General features: G+C 36.0%; 1 protein-coding gene across 1 annotated transcript in view; it reads right to left on the reverse strand.

Moving 5' to 3' along the window:
• LOC132271958 (pre-mRNA-splicing factor ATP-dependent RNA helicase DEAH10-like) overlaps nucleotides 1–15,362 on the reverse strand; it is a 29,967-nt gene extending 14,605 nt beyond the window's left edge. Inside the window, exons 1-6 of the mRNA XM_059773472.1 lie at nucleotides 15,019–15,362; nucleotides 14,877–14,923; nucleotides 11,804–11,884; nucleotides 5,074–5,290; nucleotides 4,158–4,575; nucleotides 3,520–3,723 (exon numbers count right to left, since the gene is read on the reverse strand). Of these exons, the coding sequence (XP_059629455.1) occupies nucleotides 3,520–3,723; nucleotides 4,158–4,575; nucleotides 5,074–5,290; nucleotides 11,804–11,884; nucleotides 14,877–14,923; nucleotides 15,019–15,146 (1,095 nt within the window). The 5' untranslated portion in view covers nucleotides 15,147–15,362. The remainder of the gene's footprint in view (nucleotides 1–3,519; nucleotides 3,724–4,157; nucleotides 4,576–5,073; nucleotides 5,291–11,803; nucleotides 11,885–14,876; nucleotides 14,924–15,018) is intronic.
• Between the last annotated feature and the right edge of the window lie 3,778 nt (nucleotides 15,363–19,140).

Consider the following 19,140-nt stretch of genomic DNA (forward strand, 5'->3'; position numbering starts at 1 on the left):
TTACAATTATCCCAACACTTTTCTCCTTTTATTTGCTTTGAAACATTGTACAACAAATTTAGTCACCAAAGATGTTTGCTTTTTTGGAATAAATCACAGCACAACAAAAACATTGCTTCTGCTTCATATGAAAATGAAAATGCAAATCAGAAAAGGTTGCCACATGAACCCTATATTATGTATAAATAATTATGGTCCTTAAAAACATCATAGAAAAAGGGAGGTGCAACCTATATACACAAAAGAAAATATATCAAAATCGAAAGGAAACATATGCATTGCCAAAATACTCCATAAAAGAATCTATTCACATGGAAGCCGCCTATTTAAGTTAAAGAAATAAAGAATATAAAACCAAAAATTTCCACTTCTGAATTGTTTATTCACCCCTTCAAAGATTGTGCAATCCTCTCCTTCCAAATCATGATACATAATGGCTGTCTCTCAAACCCTCCTAAAACTCTTTAAAGAGAACCCTTCCTCCAACTTGCTAACAAGTCAACCACGGACGCTGTTGTAACCCAAGCCACTCAACGCAGAGAAAAAAGAAAGAACCACAATTTTCTACAATATCAATCTGTAGGGAATTGCTTCCTCTTCCGTAAATTATCGATGATGGAACTCCGCCTCTTAATCGTAGGTGGCTCCTTAATATGTAGGATTCCAAGCCACACTGTTCTTAGAAAGGGTCACAAAGGTTGTGATAGAAACCAACAGAAAATCCATACATAATCCAGTTCTTATAAGTCCTTGTAATCCTTCATAAAGCTCTTCTAAATGCCAACCCCATGGCACTCATTTATCCGCACCACAAGACTAATATAATGGTAGTAGTCCCCATAATCTTCAATAATGCTCTTCTAAACAACAACCCCATGGGACTCAATAATGGTACTCCACCTCTCAACAGTAGGTGGCTCTTTAATACGTACGATTCCATGCCACTCTGTTCTTAGAAAGGAATCCTTAAATAACCTAATCTCAAGACAATTCCCCAAGCGCTCCCAGATTAACCTAAACCACCCTATTCCATAAAGTAGGGGTGGGACTTGGGTGGGCCTAACACAAGCAACCCGAGTCCCGCCTGAAATTTTACAAACATGGACAAGATATTTGAGATTATGGGATAGGACTATAGGTTTAAATCATAGAGCTCAAATTTATTTTGGATGGGATTTGGACAAGGGTTTTACTAACCCGATCAACCCAAATTACAAAAAAAAAAGTACATGATTTTTTATTTTATAAATACGTATTATTTACATTAAATAATGTTAAACGTTGGAATTAGAAGATTTATTCTTTGGTGGCATAATAATATTGGTCATTATTAACCTAATTTGTGACACAATCGCTTTAAAAGTTTGGTGTAAAATTATAATAACTGATATCAAGTTAAACTTGTACATAAAATAATAAAGAGTATACAGTTCTGAGTCCTTTTCAAATTCTAATACGAAGAAACATTATTGAATCCCACAAGTTGAAGAGTAGTTTTATTCCAAGTTAATTGTGTATAGTTTCAGTATGTAATGCATATCACTTACCAAATCAATGTTCTAAGCTGAAAATAAGCGCAAATCTGATCGACGGGGTACTCTAGCATTTTCGGTTTTTTTTTTGTAACTTTCTATTTATTGGTAGTTATTATAATTTTGAACTATCTGAGCAACCCGAAAAATCCCATACAATATGTTGTGGAATTGGCGCAGTTGAGATGTTCGTACCTTGGGTCTGGCGTGGACTGACCCCTTGGCCCCGCCTGAGTCCCAACCCTACCATAAAGGTCCTCTTTCCATCCAAAACCTCCACAGTCACTTTCCAGGAATAGTTAATTAAACACCTTCAACTTCTTGACCCCTAAACCTTGTCCTTTAAAAAAGAGCAAACCATGTACCCTTTGACACACTAGAATTCATCCCCAAGTCCACCCGTTGTGATAAGAAATCTCTTTGAAATTTCGTCACACTTGAGCTCATCAAACCATCTTCTGTGATAAGATTTTCAGAATTATTCCAATTTCTTCTCAACCAAACTCGATACTGAAAATGGGCAAAAAGTAGGTGGGAAGACTGAAGGGAGGATTCTAAATAAGGGTCAAACCACTCCCTTCAAAGATATTGCCTCTTCCACCTAACAAGCCTTCTTGTAAACTGTTTGACTCAAAGTCCAGCTTGCCTTAACTTTACATGACAACCCAAAGGAGAATACCAAATATGATGTGAGCAACATGCACCACAATTTACCTGCCAACATAGACAAATGCAACCAACTTATCTGGATACCCTAACAATATCATTGAAGTAATGGAATTTGGTTTCTATATTCAAATGAAAAGTCAAGGAAGATTTGATGATTGATAGAAGGACGCAAGAAAAGGAATGAGACTCATAGCCCTTCCTAGAACGAAGAAACTCGCTACGCACTTCTCAGATCAGGCTAGGCCTCTCCGGCTGAGCCAGGCTAGGGTCCCTGGATGACTTTTCAAGAAATTCCCTGGATGACTTATCTGGATACACGTGCTCTTCCCAGATTAATGTGCAAAACTGACACTGCAAGGGGAAACACGCACCCACTTAAGAAATCTAAGTTGCTCAATAGCACTGCAATATGATCATATCATCAGCAAACTACAAATTGACACCAAACACCCTCCCCCCAACCAACCGCCGGGCTAATGACTCAACGCAAAGCTTCTATAATGAAATTGAAAAGAAAAGGGAAATGTGTTTCTGACTGCCTCAGACCTCTTGGGCTCGGAAAAATAATTCTAGAGAATCATTCACGAAAAGAAAAAAAAAATGCAACTGTACAAGTGCATTTCATTGATTCATCTTCTCCACTTCACTTCAAATTCATTTGCTGCAAACATATAAAGCAAAAAACCCCACCGGATATGGTCAAATGCCAACTCAATGTCAAGCTTGCAAGTAAACCCCAATTCTACACTCCAAATCAAGGACCCAGCACTCCTAAGCACCTCAAACCGCATCCAAGATCTGCTAAAAGCATTCTAAGTCTTACAGATAACACCATCAACACTTATTCAATGATGCAGATAAGAATCGTCCTCTGGTACCAAATTTATGCAATACAGGAAGAGAAGAAGAAGAGAAGGAAAGGAGAATAACTTAGAGGGAGAAAATCTCTGTATCAAACTATCAATATGGTCAATAATCATCAAAATTTAGGAACCCCTACCACGTAAGCTTTATTTATAAGTGTTTGATGGTCAATCTGCATACAGTCTGTACAATGTGAGACTACCTTTTTATTCTAGAAGCTGGTTTCAACCAAAAGGAGATTTAACCTTGGAAAGTAAGTTCATGTTCAAACAGGACAGAAATAAAATATCATCTACACACTTGAACCGAAGCTCATTATTTATTATTCCTTCTGGTAACAATACAATGGGCACCAAATTACAGATTAATGAAGCCACAATCACATATATCTGAACGCATATAGCTCAAAGCCAGTGTAAATAAATACATAAATAATTTAGCATTCCCAATCTACCTTACGAAATCCAGCTGGAGCAGGCATGAAAACCCGCATTTGCTTTTCTGACGGAAGAGATGAGAATAAAGTCAAAGTTGTGAGCTTCTGACTGCCTTCAGGTAATTGTCGAAGTCGCTCTTGGATAAGCCTCCCAACAGATTCAATCTCTTCTTGGCCAGTCAGGAATACGAGTATATCACCAGGACCTTCCTCCAAATGTATCTAACAAGAGGAGCAATCAGGATGAGCAATGGAGAACTGTGACAATGGAAGTTTATGACAAAAACCAAAGGACTAAATACTTGATAATTGCAGAGCCAACTTGATTCAGGTCAAGCTAAAGAGATAGATTGGTCTTCCACAAAAATCCATTAATTTTTTGAGAAAATATGTGAAATAATACTCAAAATTTTAGCATTATATTTGAGAGCATGAGATAATATAAACTAAACAATGAGTAAATAAGTGAAAAATAATGTAGCCTTTAAGGAAATCACAAGTACAACGCACATCCCCTAAGCAACCTAAAAGTCCACTGGCAAATGAACAGACCCGAGCAAGCTCAACCGCAGGTTAACTTTACAGAAATTGCAAAGAAGATGTTGTGCTAATGGAAGTATACATTCAAAGCACCAAATGGAGGGTCATTCAACAACCTGAAATATAGTAATTAATGATGCATCAATGTAATCTGGCTCGGGATGATGAGTGTAGAGTATATCCACAGGAAACTGTCGGCCTTGAACATGAACAGCTCTTGCCCCACCAAAAAACTCAGAAAAAGCCCGTGCATCCAAACTGGCAGACATGATAATTAACTTCAACGGAGCGAGTTTTATGCCCCGACATTTCTTGAGAATACCAACGGATTGAGCATCATTTTCTTTCTCCAATAGTGTACCACCGTTTGCCTTTCTGTGATCGATATTAAGGTATTCATTGACGCATTGTGACCTTTCTTTTTGTACGCCCTTCAGCAAGCCCAGCAACACATCAGTGTGGACAGTTCTCTCATGAGCCTCGTCAACAATAATAACTGAATACCTCGAGAGACATGGGTCCAATAATGCTTCCCTGCAAGCAGCGTTACATCAGTTTGAAGGTCATAAAACCCCATGATAATAAAAATTTCAAAAGTAAAAGAAAAGTCCCATACAACAATATAAAAATCTAAAAAATCCAGACATCCAATAGCACAACAATTTATAGGTCTGGTCTGTGACTGGATTTTAAGGCATCCTTCTGCTCTCAATCCAAATCCATACTTTCAATGTAATAATACTGGTCCAAAAAAAAAATGGTACCATACATCCATTCTTCCCCCTCTTCTCCTCTGGAGAAAGGGATGGTCCTCTTCCAATACATCAAATCATTAGATGCATCCAGACCCCTATACGCCACAAAACAATTACTCACAAGAGCATCTTCTAAATAGACCCACCATCCAAAGCTACAAACTTAACAATTTTAAAACAAATGCTGCCATCAGAAATTAGACAAACTTTATGAAAAATCATTTAGGTGAAATAGTACAAATTTAGAATAATGCAACAAAGCCAAGCATAACTTTACCTCAGCAGCAATCCATCTGTCATATATTTGATCCTTGTTGTGTTGGAAGTCACATCCTCAAATCTAATGGAATACCCGACTTTTTGGCCCAACTCAACACCACATTCCTCAGCTACCCGTTTTGCAACAGTAACAGCTGCAACACGTCGAGGTTGAGTGATCCCAATGCTTCTCCCATCATGACAGAACCCCCCATTAAATAGAAACTGGGGTATCTCTGCAAAAATGAGTCCATATAACTTTAGAAGGATAGAGGGAAAGAACAACTACTGATGTGCGATTGTACTGGGGCAAAATAAGACAAACAGGAAGAAAAACAAATAAGAACATGATAGAATGAAGCAACAACATTCACTTCATACTTTATTTCATTAGAATAAAAGAAAAGAATGAAAGAGACCACAATCAATTAAAAGTAAATCAGAAAATATCACCAAAAGAAAAAAGGAGCTTCACAGTCAAAATGGACATAGGTCTAGTCCCGCTGGAGCACAGAGAGGGAAGAGGATATCCAGACCGGTTTTGTGGCTTTTTATCAAAACCTCTTCACGGAGACTGCTAGCTGTAGGCCATTGCTAGATGGACTTGAGTTTTCGGGGATCTCCATTGAGGATAGGGACTGGCTTGAGTGGCCACTTGGGGAGGAGGAAGTGTTGGAGGCTTTGAGGAGCTGTGAAGTGATAAAGCCGCGGGCCCCAATTGCTTTTCATTGGTTTTCTTCCAACAGAATTGGGAGGTGGTGAAGCCTGAGGTGATGAGTACTTTGAATTCTTTTCATTCTGATGGGCTTTTTGACAAGAGCCTCAATGCTTCCTTTATTACCCTTATCCCAAAGAAGGGTGGTGTTGTTGAGGCTTAGGACTTTAGACCGATCAGTTTGGTGGGAGCAGTTCACAAGATTCTCGCTAAAGTTTTAGCACTCCGTTTGAGTAGAGTTCTGGATGAGGTGATTTCGGAGTCCCATGATGATTTTATTGGAAGCCATCAGATTTTGGATTCAGTTTTGATTGCTAGTGAGTGTCTGGAGGCCAGGGCTAGAAGTGGTGTTCCAGGAATTATTTGCAAGCTGGATATTGAGAAGGCTTATGATCACGTTTTTTGGAACTTCTTGATGTATATACTGGAGAGGATGGGGTTTGGCCCAAGATGGAGGAAGTGGGTCTATCGATATTATTTGCAAGCTGGATATTTAGAAGGCTTATGATCACGTTTTTTGGAACTTCTTGATGTATATGCTGGAGAGGATGGGGTTTGGCCCTAGATGGAGGAAGTGGATCTATCAATGCATATCGACCATGCGGTTTTCAGTCTTAGTGAATGGGTTGGCTTCTTCACTAGTTCTTGAGGATGCGCCAGGGTGATCCCCTCTCCCCATTCTTATGTATCATTGTTATGGAAGCATTCAGCAGATTGATGAAAAGGGCAGAAGAATTGGGCTTTATTAGAGGGTTCTCGGTGGGAAACAGTCTTAATCAGCTGGTTATTTCCCACTTGCAGATGACACCATTGTTTTTTGTGATGCTAGGGTAGATCAATTGAGGTTTTTGAGATGTGTTCTGGCATGTTTTCAAGTCGTTTCTGGGCTGAAGATCAATATTGGGAAGAGTGAGTTGGTCCCAGTAGAAGGTATTCAGGGCTTCGCAGATATTCTTGGATGTGGTGTAGGCGCTCTCCCCATCTCCTCTCTAGGACTCCCATTGGGAGATGTGTCCAGGAGGATATCGGTTTGGGACCCCATGGTTGAGCGGTTCAAGAGACTTGCAGGTGGAAGAAGCAGTACCTATCAAAAGGCGGGAAGATCACTCTTATGAAGAGTACCCTCTCAAACCAACCTATTGCATGTCTCTCTTCCCGATGCGAAATGCTGTAATTAGAAGATTGCATAAGATCTAGAGGAATTTCTTGTGGGGAGGCATTGGTGATGAGTTCAAGTAACATTTGGTAAATTGTGAGAAGGTGTGCTCCCCTATTCAAAAGGGGGGTTTGGGCATTCGGAGACTGGATTTGTTTAGCAAGGCGGCGTTGGGTAAATGTCTTCGGAGATTTGGGAGTGAGAGCCATGCTATGGAGGAGAGTTATTGCTTTTGCCGGCATGGGGAGGGGGATGATAGGTGGCTGTCTAGGGATGTGAGAGCTCCAGCAGGTGTGGGCACCTGAAAGCTTATCCGAAAGGGGTGGGATGAGTTCTCCAAACATATCCGGTTCAAGGTTCGGAGTGGGAGTCACGTCAAGTTTTGGGAGGATCGTTGGTGTGGGGGCATTGTTTTGGCTCGTAGGTTCCCTCAACTGTTCAGGACATCTTTGACGAGACATGCTTTAGTAGCCAACTGTTATCGGCTCGATAGCGTAAGGTTGACTTAGGATGTGCATTTTCGCAGAGAGTTTCATGATTGGGAGCTCACGGAGGTTGCCAAGTTCTTAGCCTTGCCCAGTCTTTTGGAGATCCAAGGTCCTTCCTTCTCATGGAAGGCGATTTGGAGGTTGAAAGCCCCCTTAAAGGTGGCTTTCATTGTGTGGTGTGCTGCTCACGGAAGCATTCTTACCCTTGATAATCTCAGGAGGAGACGACAGATTGTGGTTATCGGGTATTGTATGTGAAAGAAGACGAAGGAAACTGTATATCACTTGCTGCTGCATTGTCCAGTGGCAAGAGACGTTTGGGCTATGTTTCTAATTGTGTTTGGCATGTCTTGGGTGTTCCAAAGATCCACAGTGGATTTGATTGAGGCTTGGAGAGGGTGTCTAGTGGAGAGCCGAGCCAAGGATGTTTGGAGGGTCACTCCCCTTTGTTTATGGTGGGGTTTGTGGTGCAAGAGGAATAGGAGATCCTTTGAGGGAGAGGAGACTCCTATTTGGGCACTCAAATACAATATTTTGTATACTTTATTCTTTAGGGTTTATGGGCGGAATTGTATTTCTTTGGGGCATCTTTTGAATTTTGTCGATAGCTTAAAGCTATAGTTGTCACCTTTGGTGTCTTGTATATTCTTCTTGGAGCGCTCCCCTCTTGAGCGCCTTTTATGAAATCTTGCTTATCAAAAAATATATATATGAAAGACTAAACCTTTGGTATTTCTCAAGATGAGTGCTCAGAGGCTCGAACTCACACCAATGGTATTGACGTTCAAGCGTTAAACTGTTGAACCAAGCAATGGCCCTCAAAGGAGCTTCACAGTACTTTCAATTAAATTTGCACTTCACCTAAAGTTTTCTTTTAAATGATCCAACTTTCAATTACTAAAGAGACTAAAATCCAAAACCCTACACATGATTCAACTAGGAAAAGGAACTTAAGTTTGTGTGGTATATAAGTATATAACTATATATCTAATCAATGTAAACAAGGAAACAGCCTCTCTGGAAGCGGAAGTAAGGTTGTGTACATTCCTCCCAAGACCCAGCAATGGCGGGAGTCTCATGCACTGGGTTAAAACGTGAAATTGAAACGGTAAACCATAAGCACATGTAAGTCACATATAACTAAAAAAATGATAGAATTCGTACGAGTGAGGTTATTAGAACTTAGTGTAAACACATTTCATAGCAAAAGCTTGAGTTTGTAACTTTTGTTTTATTTACAAAAAAGTTGATTTAGTTGCTTTGGATTAAAATTATCTCGGATCCAAGGACAACAAAGATGGTATCTGAAGATATGATAAAAAGGTAAATTCCACCCTAGAATTGCTAAATCACCACTTAGGGTTTTAAATTTTTGCATTCATATTAATATATGTGCTACTGTGGTAGGGTTTGAAGCTTGCATGTCTTGATCCATAAAAACTCTTTTCAGGGCTGTTGCCTTTGAGGTCATGGAGGTTGCTGCTATCTCTTCTCTTGATGATCTTGTTGTCTAGTCTCATACTAGTAATTTATCTTTCTTGGCTAGGTTTCCAGCCTCAGTGGAAATGGTCTTTCTCAATTCTTTGTATTAAGGTGTGCATGGGAGTGTATGCCCTCACTTTCTTCCCATGTACTAAATGTTTTTAGCGTTTGAATGGAATCATCTCAAAAAAATAAAAATAAAATAAAACACTCTTTTTAGAATGCATAAACTGTTTTAGAATAATTCTATTTTAGAACTCCTAACGAAAAAAGGATAGTGACAAATTTACCGAAATCCAATAAATTTTTATCAGCTCAATGGTTTGATCTTCAAAGAGATTTGATCGTAGCGTTGATCAATTAAAGTTGGTACAGTTGCTCTCGACTAAAAGCTCGACCGGTCTGTCAGTGAGAATTTTTACGTAAACTCTCTTTAATCAAAATTTAAAAGGTGTTGTTTTCCATTCTTTTCCTATTTGGGGTTGCCTCTCGGGTCACCGTCGAGAAGAGTAGGAAGTTGGGACCCTATGGTGGAAAGGTTTGAGACGAGATTGGTTGGGAGGAAGAAGCAGTATATTTCAAAAGGCGGGAGGTTAATATTGATGAAAAGCACTCTGTCAAGCCTTCCCACTTATTTCCTTTCTATGTTCCAAATTCCTGCTTCTGTGGTTGAGAGGATTGAGAGGTTACAGCGGAATTTTCTTTGGGGAGGAAGGGGAGAGGAGTTCAAGATTTATGTGGTCCGTTGGGAGCAGCTTTGTAGTCTGACCCGGATGGGAGGCTTGGGTATTAGAAGGTTGGTGCCATTCAGTAAGGCCCTTTTGGGGAAGTGGTTATGGAGATTTGACAATGAAAGGCGTAAACTTGGAGGAGGGTAATAGTAAGGAGATTTGGGGAGACTGGTGTTCTCTCGATGTGAGAATACCAGGTGGAGTGGGGGTTTGGAAATTCATTCAGAAGGGGTGGGATGAATTTTCTAAACATATCAGAATTCGTGGCAAGGATGGTAGGGGGATCCGCTTTTGGGAGGACATTTGGTGTGGCGATCGCTCTCTTGATCCCATTTTTCCCAGACTCTTTAGGATTGCAATGGATAGACATGCCTTGGTGGTTTACTGCTATTGGCTCGATAGTGGGATAACATCCTGGGATGTGGGATGTGTGTTTTCGAGACATTTTTAGGATTGGGAGATTGAGTACGCTATTAGGCTTTTTGGAGGAGTTGCATCATCAGGAGATTGTGAGCGGAGCCACTACCTTTATGGTGTGGGTTTCCTCTCCCCAGGGCCACTTTGAGGTTTGGTCTTTCTACAAGTGCCTCACAAATGCTCCAGAGGATCGGTTGCCGTGGAAGGCAATTTGGTACTTTAAGGCCCCCCTTAAGGTGGCTTTATTTGCATGGACATCTGTGTTGGGGAAGATCTTGACCAGGATAATCCTAAGAGGAGGAGATAGATTGTGATCAATTGTTGCAACATGTGCAAGAGAGACGAGGAAACGGTAGACCATCTTCTTCTGCATTGCCCATTGGCTCAGGATTGCTGGGGTTTGATGTTGAGCTTACATGGGGTTCAATGGGTTATGTCCAGGTCGTCCGGAGGCTTGGAGAGTTTGTACAGTGAGGGCCCAAGCTCATGATTTTTGGAGGGTCATGCCTTTGTGTGTCTGGTGGTATTTATGGCTTGAAAGAAATTGGAAATCATTTGAAGGGAAGCAGACTCCTATTGGCGCGTTAAAGTTCTCCATTATTAGCACTCTTTTTTGTTAGGTTCTAGAGAGAAATTGTAAATCCTTGGAGGAGATAGTTAATTTTTTGGACTTTTGAGAGTTTAGAGACCCTTTTTAGCCTTCTGTAGCTTTTGAGATTTTGAGGGATGCGTTCCCCTTTTAATTGCTTCTTAATACAATCTTTCTTATCCCAAAAAAAAAAAAAGTGAAATACCTATATTAAACACTATGTAACAAAGAAATTATTTTACTCTATAAAATAAAATAGAAATATTAGATAATATGAATATTTAGCAGTGTTCTTGTGTCCTGTTTAGGAATTTGAACGTCTGATTCTTGGATACATGCCCACACCCGATGCATGTAAACACCTCTAGGCCCTTAAACTCATACAGATCTCAAACCACGTCTAGAGAATATTTTATAAAGAACATATATACACAAGAGTGCATTTTTTTTATCTAGCCTCTTGTACTAGATGGTGAGTTATTATCATTCAAAGTGTTAGTCATCAACATGTGGATACTAAATCGTAATCAATACCAAATCCCACAAACAACCGAATGTTACTAGTCAATGGAGATCAAAACACGATTGAAGTGTAGATCACGTGAGAAGTGGAATTGTTGACTGGCAACAACTGAGATCCTGTTGGATCTTCTAACATGAGTCTGGATTGGAGGTAACGAGAGGATTCTTCGATTAGAACCTGGTTAACCTAGTTCTAAACCATTTTGACAGGGGATTAATCTGCTTGAACTAGGCCCCGTGGTTTTTCCATTAGGGTTTTCTACGTAAATTCATGCATTTATGCGTGATAGATTTTATTTTGCTCTCTATATTTAAAAAAATGATATTGCTGCGTTTTATATAGAGACGGAGAAAGAGAGAGGATGACGACCACATTATAATTGTTTTGTAGCAACACATGCACATATTTCAAATTCACTTACCAAGTTTGCAAACAAGTCAGATGCTAAACTATAAAGACTAAACGAAATATATAACATTAAAATAGAATATCATTAGCATATCTAAAAGTCAAACATTATACAGAATTTCCCATTAAGAATGTTCTTTTATTTTAAGAATCAGGATTCCATTTATGACCAGACAGAGATCCAATATATATTAACAAAAAAGAAAGGGAAAACAAAACTTACAGGAATACAAAACTTACGTGTTGTTTTTCCACTTCCGGTTTCACCAACAATTATCAGTGTATCATTATTTCGAACCTCCTCCAGAAGTCGTTTTTCAACTACGTCAAATCAACAATGCAAAAGTATAAGAAGCATTTTTATTTATTTTTTTCGGGATAATTATAAAAAGCAAATTTAGATTTGCATAATCATCCAAACATAGGGAACCATGTTAATAATGATTTTTTTTTTTTTTTGATAAGTAAAAATAATATAAGAAAAGGTGATCAAAAGGGGCAATAATGATTTAATAATGCAATGATGAACTCATTATATTACATGAACTTGTGAATGGATTTAAATGTCAATATACTACATGAACTTGTGAATGGATTTAAATGTCAATATATTCCCAATCAAGCATAAATTCTAAAGAATATTTAATTTTTCTATTAAGATCTTCTCAAGATTTTATTGCCAGTGTCAAACTAAAATTTGAATGGTAGCTCATATGAGGATTTTCATCTGAAATAGCCTTCAAATAATCAACAAGAAAATATCCATATTTATGCCTAATCATTCATTCTTCATCAGGTATGAAAGTTAAACAGAAGTGACAAAGAACTTATGTATTTTCAGTTTTACAAGGATTCAAATGTGCCACCAATAATACACAAATTTCATCAGAGTGTTAATGATTGTGTGATGTCAATTTGGATTTTTTTTTTTTTTTTCCCTGCTTTTCTCTTCTCTTTTTAACCGGATAGGAGAAAGCAAAAATAAGCCTTTCCCAGAAGAAGAAGAAGAAGAAGAAAAAATGTATGCAACCTAAACTTGAATGATTTTGTATGAATGACAAATTCTGGTATAAATTAATGGTATGAGGCACATGAGTATATTCAGCAAGTCGTAGTACTTATCAAAATATATATATATATATATTCAGCAAGTCGTAGTACTTATCAAAAAATATATATATTCAGCAAGTCGTAGTATATGGTCATTACCATGGAAAAATGAATTCCATTGAATGTGATTTCGAATTGGTTAAGTTTTGAGACTAGTAATTGTATTTGAATTGTCAGAGGTAGTTGCTAATCAGTAATACTTTGCTGTTTGTGCTACACTTGGTTTTGTAAAACAATTGTACAACACCAAAGAGGTCTTATGATTTGTCTTGTTTTGAAATTCAGAACAACATTTCTGTGTCGTGGCTGTCGCCAAACATGTTTTCTGTTTCTTGACAACAAAGCAACACAACACAACTGACAAAACACTTTCACAAAAACAGCAGGAACAGCAAATGAGCCCTTAGATTTTCAAAACTTACTTGAACATATACCATTTATCAAGACCTAAATTAACTTGATTCCTGCATTAAAGCAACTCCTAGTCATATCTTGTCAATCACTTTTTTGTCAAATTCTAGAACTTGGAAATATATATATATATATATATATAGAGAGAGAGAGAGAGAGAGAAACGAGAAAGTTGAACTTGCTTCCAATGTCTCACCTTCTTCATCTACCCATCCAGTGGATTCATCAAAAGTTGATCTTGCATTGAAATAATAAACATAACTCCCAGCTTCTTTCTCATCAACAGTTTCTTTGCGTTGACAATGCCATTGTATAAAACTATTGGACTCTTGGTAGACTTGTACCCTAAGTTCCTAACTCCTCGTGTGTATAGGAATGAAATTTGGGCTCTAATGTTCTAATATAGTGCTCAAATATGAATATGACATTGCAGTTTCTCAAAGTCTTATAACTTTAGCCGTCTTGCTTCCTTACCCGGCCATAGATCTGCAATGATCACTATACCACTCACAACAAATAGAAATAAACAGAAGTCCAATAGATTAGATACTCCAATCACTGCTGGAACCTAGAGTTCTACAAGAAAATCCAGGAAAAGGAAGAATAGTTTATAAACTGATAATATCTCAAATTTATATTGATTAATACTTGTTACAGCTGAGAAAATGAGTTGACCTTTTATAAGCCTAATGACCTCTAATTCCAATACAAACACTAGAATCCCCATTCAGCTTTTATAAGACCTTCTCACTTTCCTGATCACTTAGTAATTCCAAAGCTTACTTACTACTTTGTATTCAAAAACGAGAATGATTCTTGAAATTGGAATATGAATTTAGCATAGCTAGCTTTGGATTTATCCTTTCGAAATAATCCAACATTCGAAATTAGATAGAGTTTAGCAGCATATTTTTGTTCAATAAAATTCCTTAAATGACATTCGCAAATACAAAAGTGAGGCCAGGACTGTAATATGCTTCATTCGTTGTCATAACTCAAGATTTTGTGTTGCTGGTGAATCTGGTTGGTAATATGTTCAAAAATGTTCTAAAAACAGGAGCACGAAAATTCTAGGAGTTATTTGGAAGTGCTTAAGAAACAATAAACTAGATAAAAAATATCAGATTTTGATTATTGGTTTCCAACACACGCATCCTCATCACAGAAGGAGAAAGAGAAACCACATTATACACGCTGACGCAAGCTAATACTTGTAAACACATTGACCAAACTTTCTTTGCATGCACAATTTAGAAGAATAATAATAATCTGAATGGGAACAAGAAGGAATTAGTTAATTCCAAAGTAACCCTCTCCAATTATAACTAAAGTCTGTGTTTTGGTTCAGTAAATCTTCAAAAAGTGTATTTATGTAATATTCATTTAGTTCCATATCTTTAACACAGAGACCGCGTTTTCGTATCCCTCTTGCAACATCCACAAATAAATTTATAACAATTTTTTTAGCTCCTCAAAGTTAGATATTGTAATGTCAAACTCCATTTATTGGCAGTGGAAATTGCAAATCAGATCAACCCAAATGGAGAAGGACGAACCAAAACGTTGCTCTTTTACACAATGCAGTCTCAAAAACTATCAAAATTGAACTTAAAATTACCAATCAGCTTTGCTCCAACGATTTGCTATTGTATATAGTTGACAATATCCTAACTCTCAAAATTAACTGAGCAAATAGAACTCACAAGCTTAAAAAGTATCCCTTGCCTAGAAAACAGTAAAACACTGAGTGGCAAAGGACGAGCATACAATCTGCATCGGTATCGAAAAATACCTGAAGCGATTGGTAAAGATTTTCTCTGTTGCGCAATCCGTTGTCGCCTGGATTCAACGAAGAGTGAAGGGGCGGGACTAATCCATGTGAATATAAAAATATAGAGATATATACACATATGTGTCATGAAAATATTTTGTACCTGGTGAAAAAGTCGGCTGGGCGGTCTCCGTTAGATATTTTTCCGTTGCTCTGCATCAATATTCTGTTGCCACCGCCACCGTGGGCCTTTGAATGCATCAATATTTTGTTGCCACCGTTTGAATGCATCCCTTTGTATTGGGGTGGTGAAGGAGTGGGAATCTGCCGAAGAGTTCGCGCCAAATCCTGAAAAAAGCTGACTTTCTCCTGCTTAGGGCTCGTCGGGAACCTCCAAACTCTTTGTTGTTGTATGTCTTCGCTTGCTCTGCAGTCTATACTCTTTCTTCCTCTTTAGAGGAAACACGCATAACCAAAACCTTAAACCCTAATAAGTGTGTTAATTGGTGAATTGGGTCTAGTGATAAAATAAATAAAAATTGACCCGGTCAGAGTTGTCAAGCACTTTGACAATTCATAATAGTGACGTTGTAGTAACAGTTTACTTGAAACCATAAATGATGTGCATGATATTCATACCTCCACAAAAAAGTAATTCATATTTATGGTTGTCATGAAATAATTGGATAAATCTTTCTATAAAATTGTTCAATATATGCTTGGCTGAGAATTTATAATCTGTAACAACTTTTAAAAAAGAGAAAGGAAAAATGCTGAGTTTTCGTTTGTTTGAACGTAAAATATTTAAAAATAAATAAAAATTCGTATTATATTTACGACAAAATATATATTTTTTAAAATTTAAGAAAAATTATTTATTCATAAATTTTAGATAAGTTATTTTACATGTCCCGCCCGATAAACTCACCTCGATTTCGACGTAGATCTTAGTCAAATACGGATAAAATAAAAATAAAATAATATTTTATTTGAAAAAAATATTTTTTTAAAAAATATTTTACATCTAAACAAAAGCAGCCTAAAAAAAATATAAATAAAAAAATGGTAAAATAAAGTACTAAAAATAATAAAATACAATGTTAAGAATTACGCAATGAAAGTTTGACACTAAAGTAAAAGTAAGTATATATTCATGCTTGGCATGAAACAATTAAATTAATCTCTCCATAAAATAGTCCAGCGTATGCTTTGCTGGGAATTTATAATTTGCAGTAACTTTCAAAAAATATATATATATATATATATATATATATATATATATGAATATTGTTAATGGGTCCATGCCATTTGATGGTAGTAATCCTTAATACTCTGTGCTGCAAATTCCGTCAATAGTTAAATATTATCCTCCATTTTCAATATATTTAATAAAAGGTCAATGGTATTCTTGTATCATTAGCTCGAGAATAAGCCTGCAACTGCATATGCAATATCTTCTACAACTCTTTGAAATGGTGGGTCTCCAAATACTCTGTGCTACAAATTGTTCTTCAATTTTAATATTCACGTTCTCCAAATACTCTATTTTACAATTTATTATTCTAATTCCATGTTGGTCATACTTCACATATATTAAATTTAAGTTCTCCAAATAATAATAATTACAAATTATAAATAATAATAATTAAAATAATACAACATCGTTTACAATTAAAATCAAATTGAAACATACTTAAATGCAATACAATTGAATATAATTCACACCACACAATTATTATTATTAATTTTTCTTTTTTTTGTTCATACTAAAATCAAATTGAAATATATTTAAATCCTCAAATAAACACCATCATGAAATATTTGAAGTACAAAATCGAAATTGAACTCAATTTATAAAATCATAATTTACACAAACCCATGTAATACAGATAAAGTAAATAAAAATAATAATAATATATACAAACATATGTATATTCAATAGTTTGGAACTGGTTATAACTAACTTATTGAATCTGATCAAATGTAATGGGATTGAATCTGATTCACACCATGCATTAAAAAACATTTTATTTTACAAATACTAAAATCAAATTGAAACACACTTAAATCCTCAAAAACTACCATCATGAAATATTTGAACTATAAGATATAAAATGAACTCAATCTATTCAATCAAAATTTACACAAAATGCATACAATACAATGATGTTCTGATTTCAATTCGTATGGACAATTAAAATGTGTATAAATAATTAAAGTAAAAAAAATACAATTATATGTAAATTCAATACCTTTAAAACTGATTATAGCTAACTTCATGTTGATGGTTTGACCTGAATCCATTGGTCGAGACTATTCCATTTGAACATTATTCACATTCAATGTAAGAAAGGTTATATACAATCATAAATGGAGAAATACGAATGGGGCATAACTTCCTAAAAGCTTACCGAGATAATTGGAGAATTAATTTTGTCAGTTCTAAAAAAAATCAATCTGTAGCAAAAAAGTATCACAAATTCGATAATAAATTGAAAAAGCAAACACCGTTCACTTGCATGACCAATATTGTTCCATAAACAATATTGTAAAAAGACACTAACTGATAAAAATAAAAATAAAAAATAAAAAAATGAGGAGTTTTAATAAATAACATATATAAAAAATAACTTGACAAGAATTAAGGTTAAGGTTACCTTAGTTGGAGAGTCATAGTTGCCTTCATATCCAAATATCTTCAAGAATTTTCTGTAACAAATAAAATTTTATTTTCTTTATAAAAAAAAAATTAGGTAATAAAACTTCTATATATAATTAAATAGAGCAATTTTATTGGTAGAAACAACTTGGTTAGAGATCCATATAAATCTCTATGCATACCTAGTTTTTTTTATAGAGGAAGAATCTGTGCACTGGAGGGCAAAAGTGATGGGAGGTAGCTTGTTTCTGCCAAAAAAGAAAGGGAAAGAATTGAGATGGTTTATTTTAGTACTAATACATGAACATGTACAAATGTTATTAAACTAATAAAAAACAAATATCTGGATAGATATGTGTGTGTATACGAAATTTGAAACAAAAAGATGAAGGTTCACGCAAGTCACAAAACACACCTTGTGACAATGAACCATCACATAATTTAAAAAAAATAAATGTTAGAAAACGTTGTGGACCACCATAACATAATTTTAAAATACTATTAGTAATATATTTTTTAATTTAAAATAGTATAAAAATACATAGAAATAATTAAAATTTCAAACATTTTTATAAGTGGTATAGATTTTATAAGTAGTATAGATAAATAAGAAAATTATACTGAAAATATAGGTTACTGTGAATCTGAAGTTGGGTGGACGTATGTTTCAACAACAAAAAATGGTACTTTTTTTTTTTTTTCCTTTTACATTTTTTTTTTCTTTTCTTCTTTGTTTTAACCATTTTGGAGGCATTATAAACTAGGGGCACACAGTCCGGCTTGGTCTACTTTTGAGGATTTTTTGAACCAAACCGCTCCCTACGGTTCTAGAAAAATTTGAAACCGAACCAGACCATTTAAGCCATGGAACCAAACCAGTCCAAACCGTGAAAAAAGGGTTTGGTTCAGTTCAGTTCCACGGTTCTAGTTAAATTTTTTTTCCCTATATTTTTTTTCTCTTAAATTGTATACACAAAAAAAAAAAAAAAAAAAAAAAAAAAAAAAAAAAAAAATCAATAAAAGCATTCACATTCCCAAATCGAGGACTAAAATAAAGAGAGAAAAAGAGAGGGGAAAGTGGGTGAAATAGATCCAAAAGTTAAACCCTATAAATTAAAATAAGATTGAATCTTGATGAAATTGAAAAAGGATGACAAATTCGTGGTTGAAAACTAAGAAACTTGATTTGTTGTCGTTGTTGGTTGTGCTTGAGGCGCAAACACGCCGTAAGACTCAGAGATATGTGAATTGAAACTGAGAGAAAGGGAGAGAGAGTGTGAGAAAGAGGATGTCACCAACGGTAACGATAAAAGATTGCCAATGATGACTGAACTTCTGGTTGCTTGAGAGAGATTGATTAACAACTGGATCCCACGACGATGAGAACTAAGAAGAATGAGGCAGTGTGAGCAAAGAAAAAAAAATGAGATAGTGGAGGAATGTCGTCACACACCCAAAAATAAAAACATTAGGAGAAGCAAAAGTAAATAAAAAAAATATCAGATAATGATGAATGTTGGCTCCCGTTTAAACGTTGTGCTAAAATCCTTTACAAAGTTAATAGTAGTATATAGGTATAGTTATATATATATGACACAAACTGAGAAAAGAATTCTCTTTATTCTC

Source organism: Cornus florida, unplaced genomic scaffold, assembly GCF_030987335.1.
Source record: "Cornus florida cultivar Cherokee Brave unplaced genomic scaffold, ASM3098733v1 CherokeeBrave_3.0.0_Hap2_Chr08, whole genome shotgun sequence".
Taxonomy (NCBI): Eukaryota; Viridiplantae; Streptophyta; class Magnoliopsida; order Cornales; family Cornaceae; genus Cornus; species Cornus florida.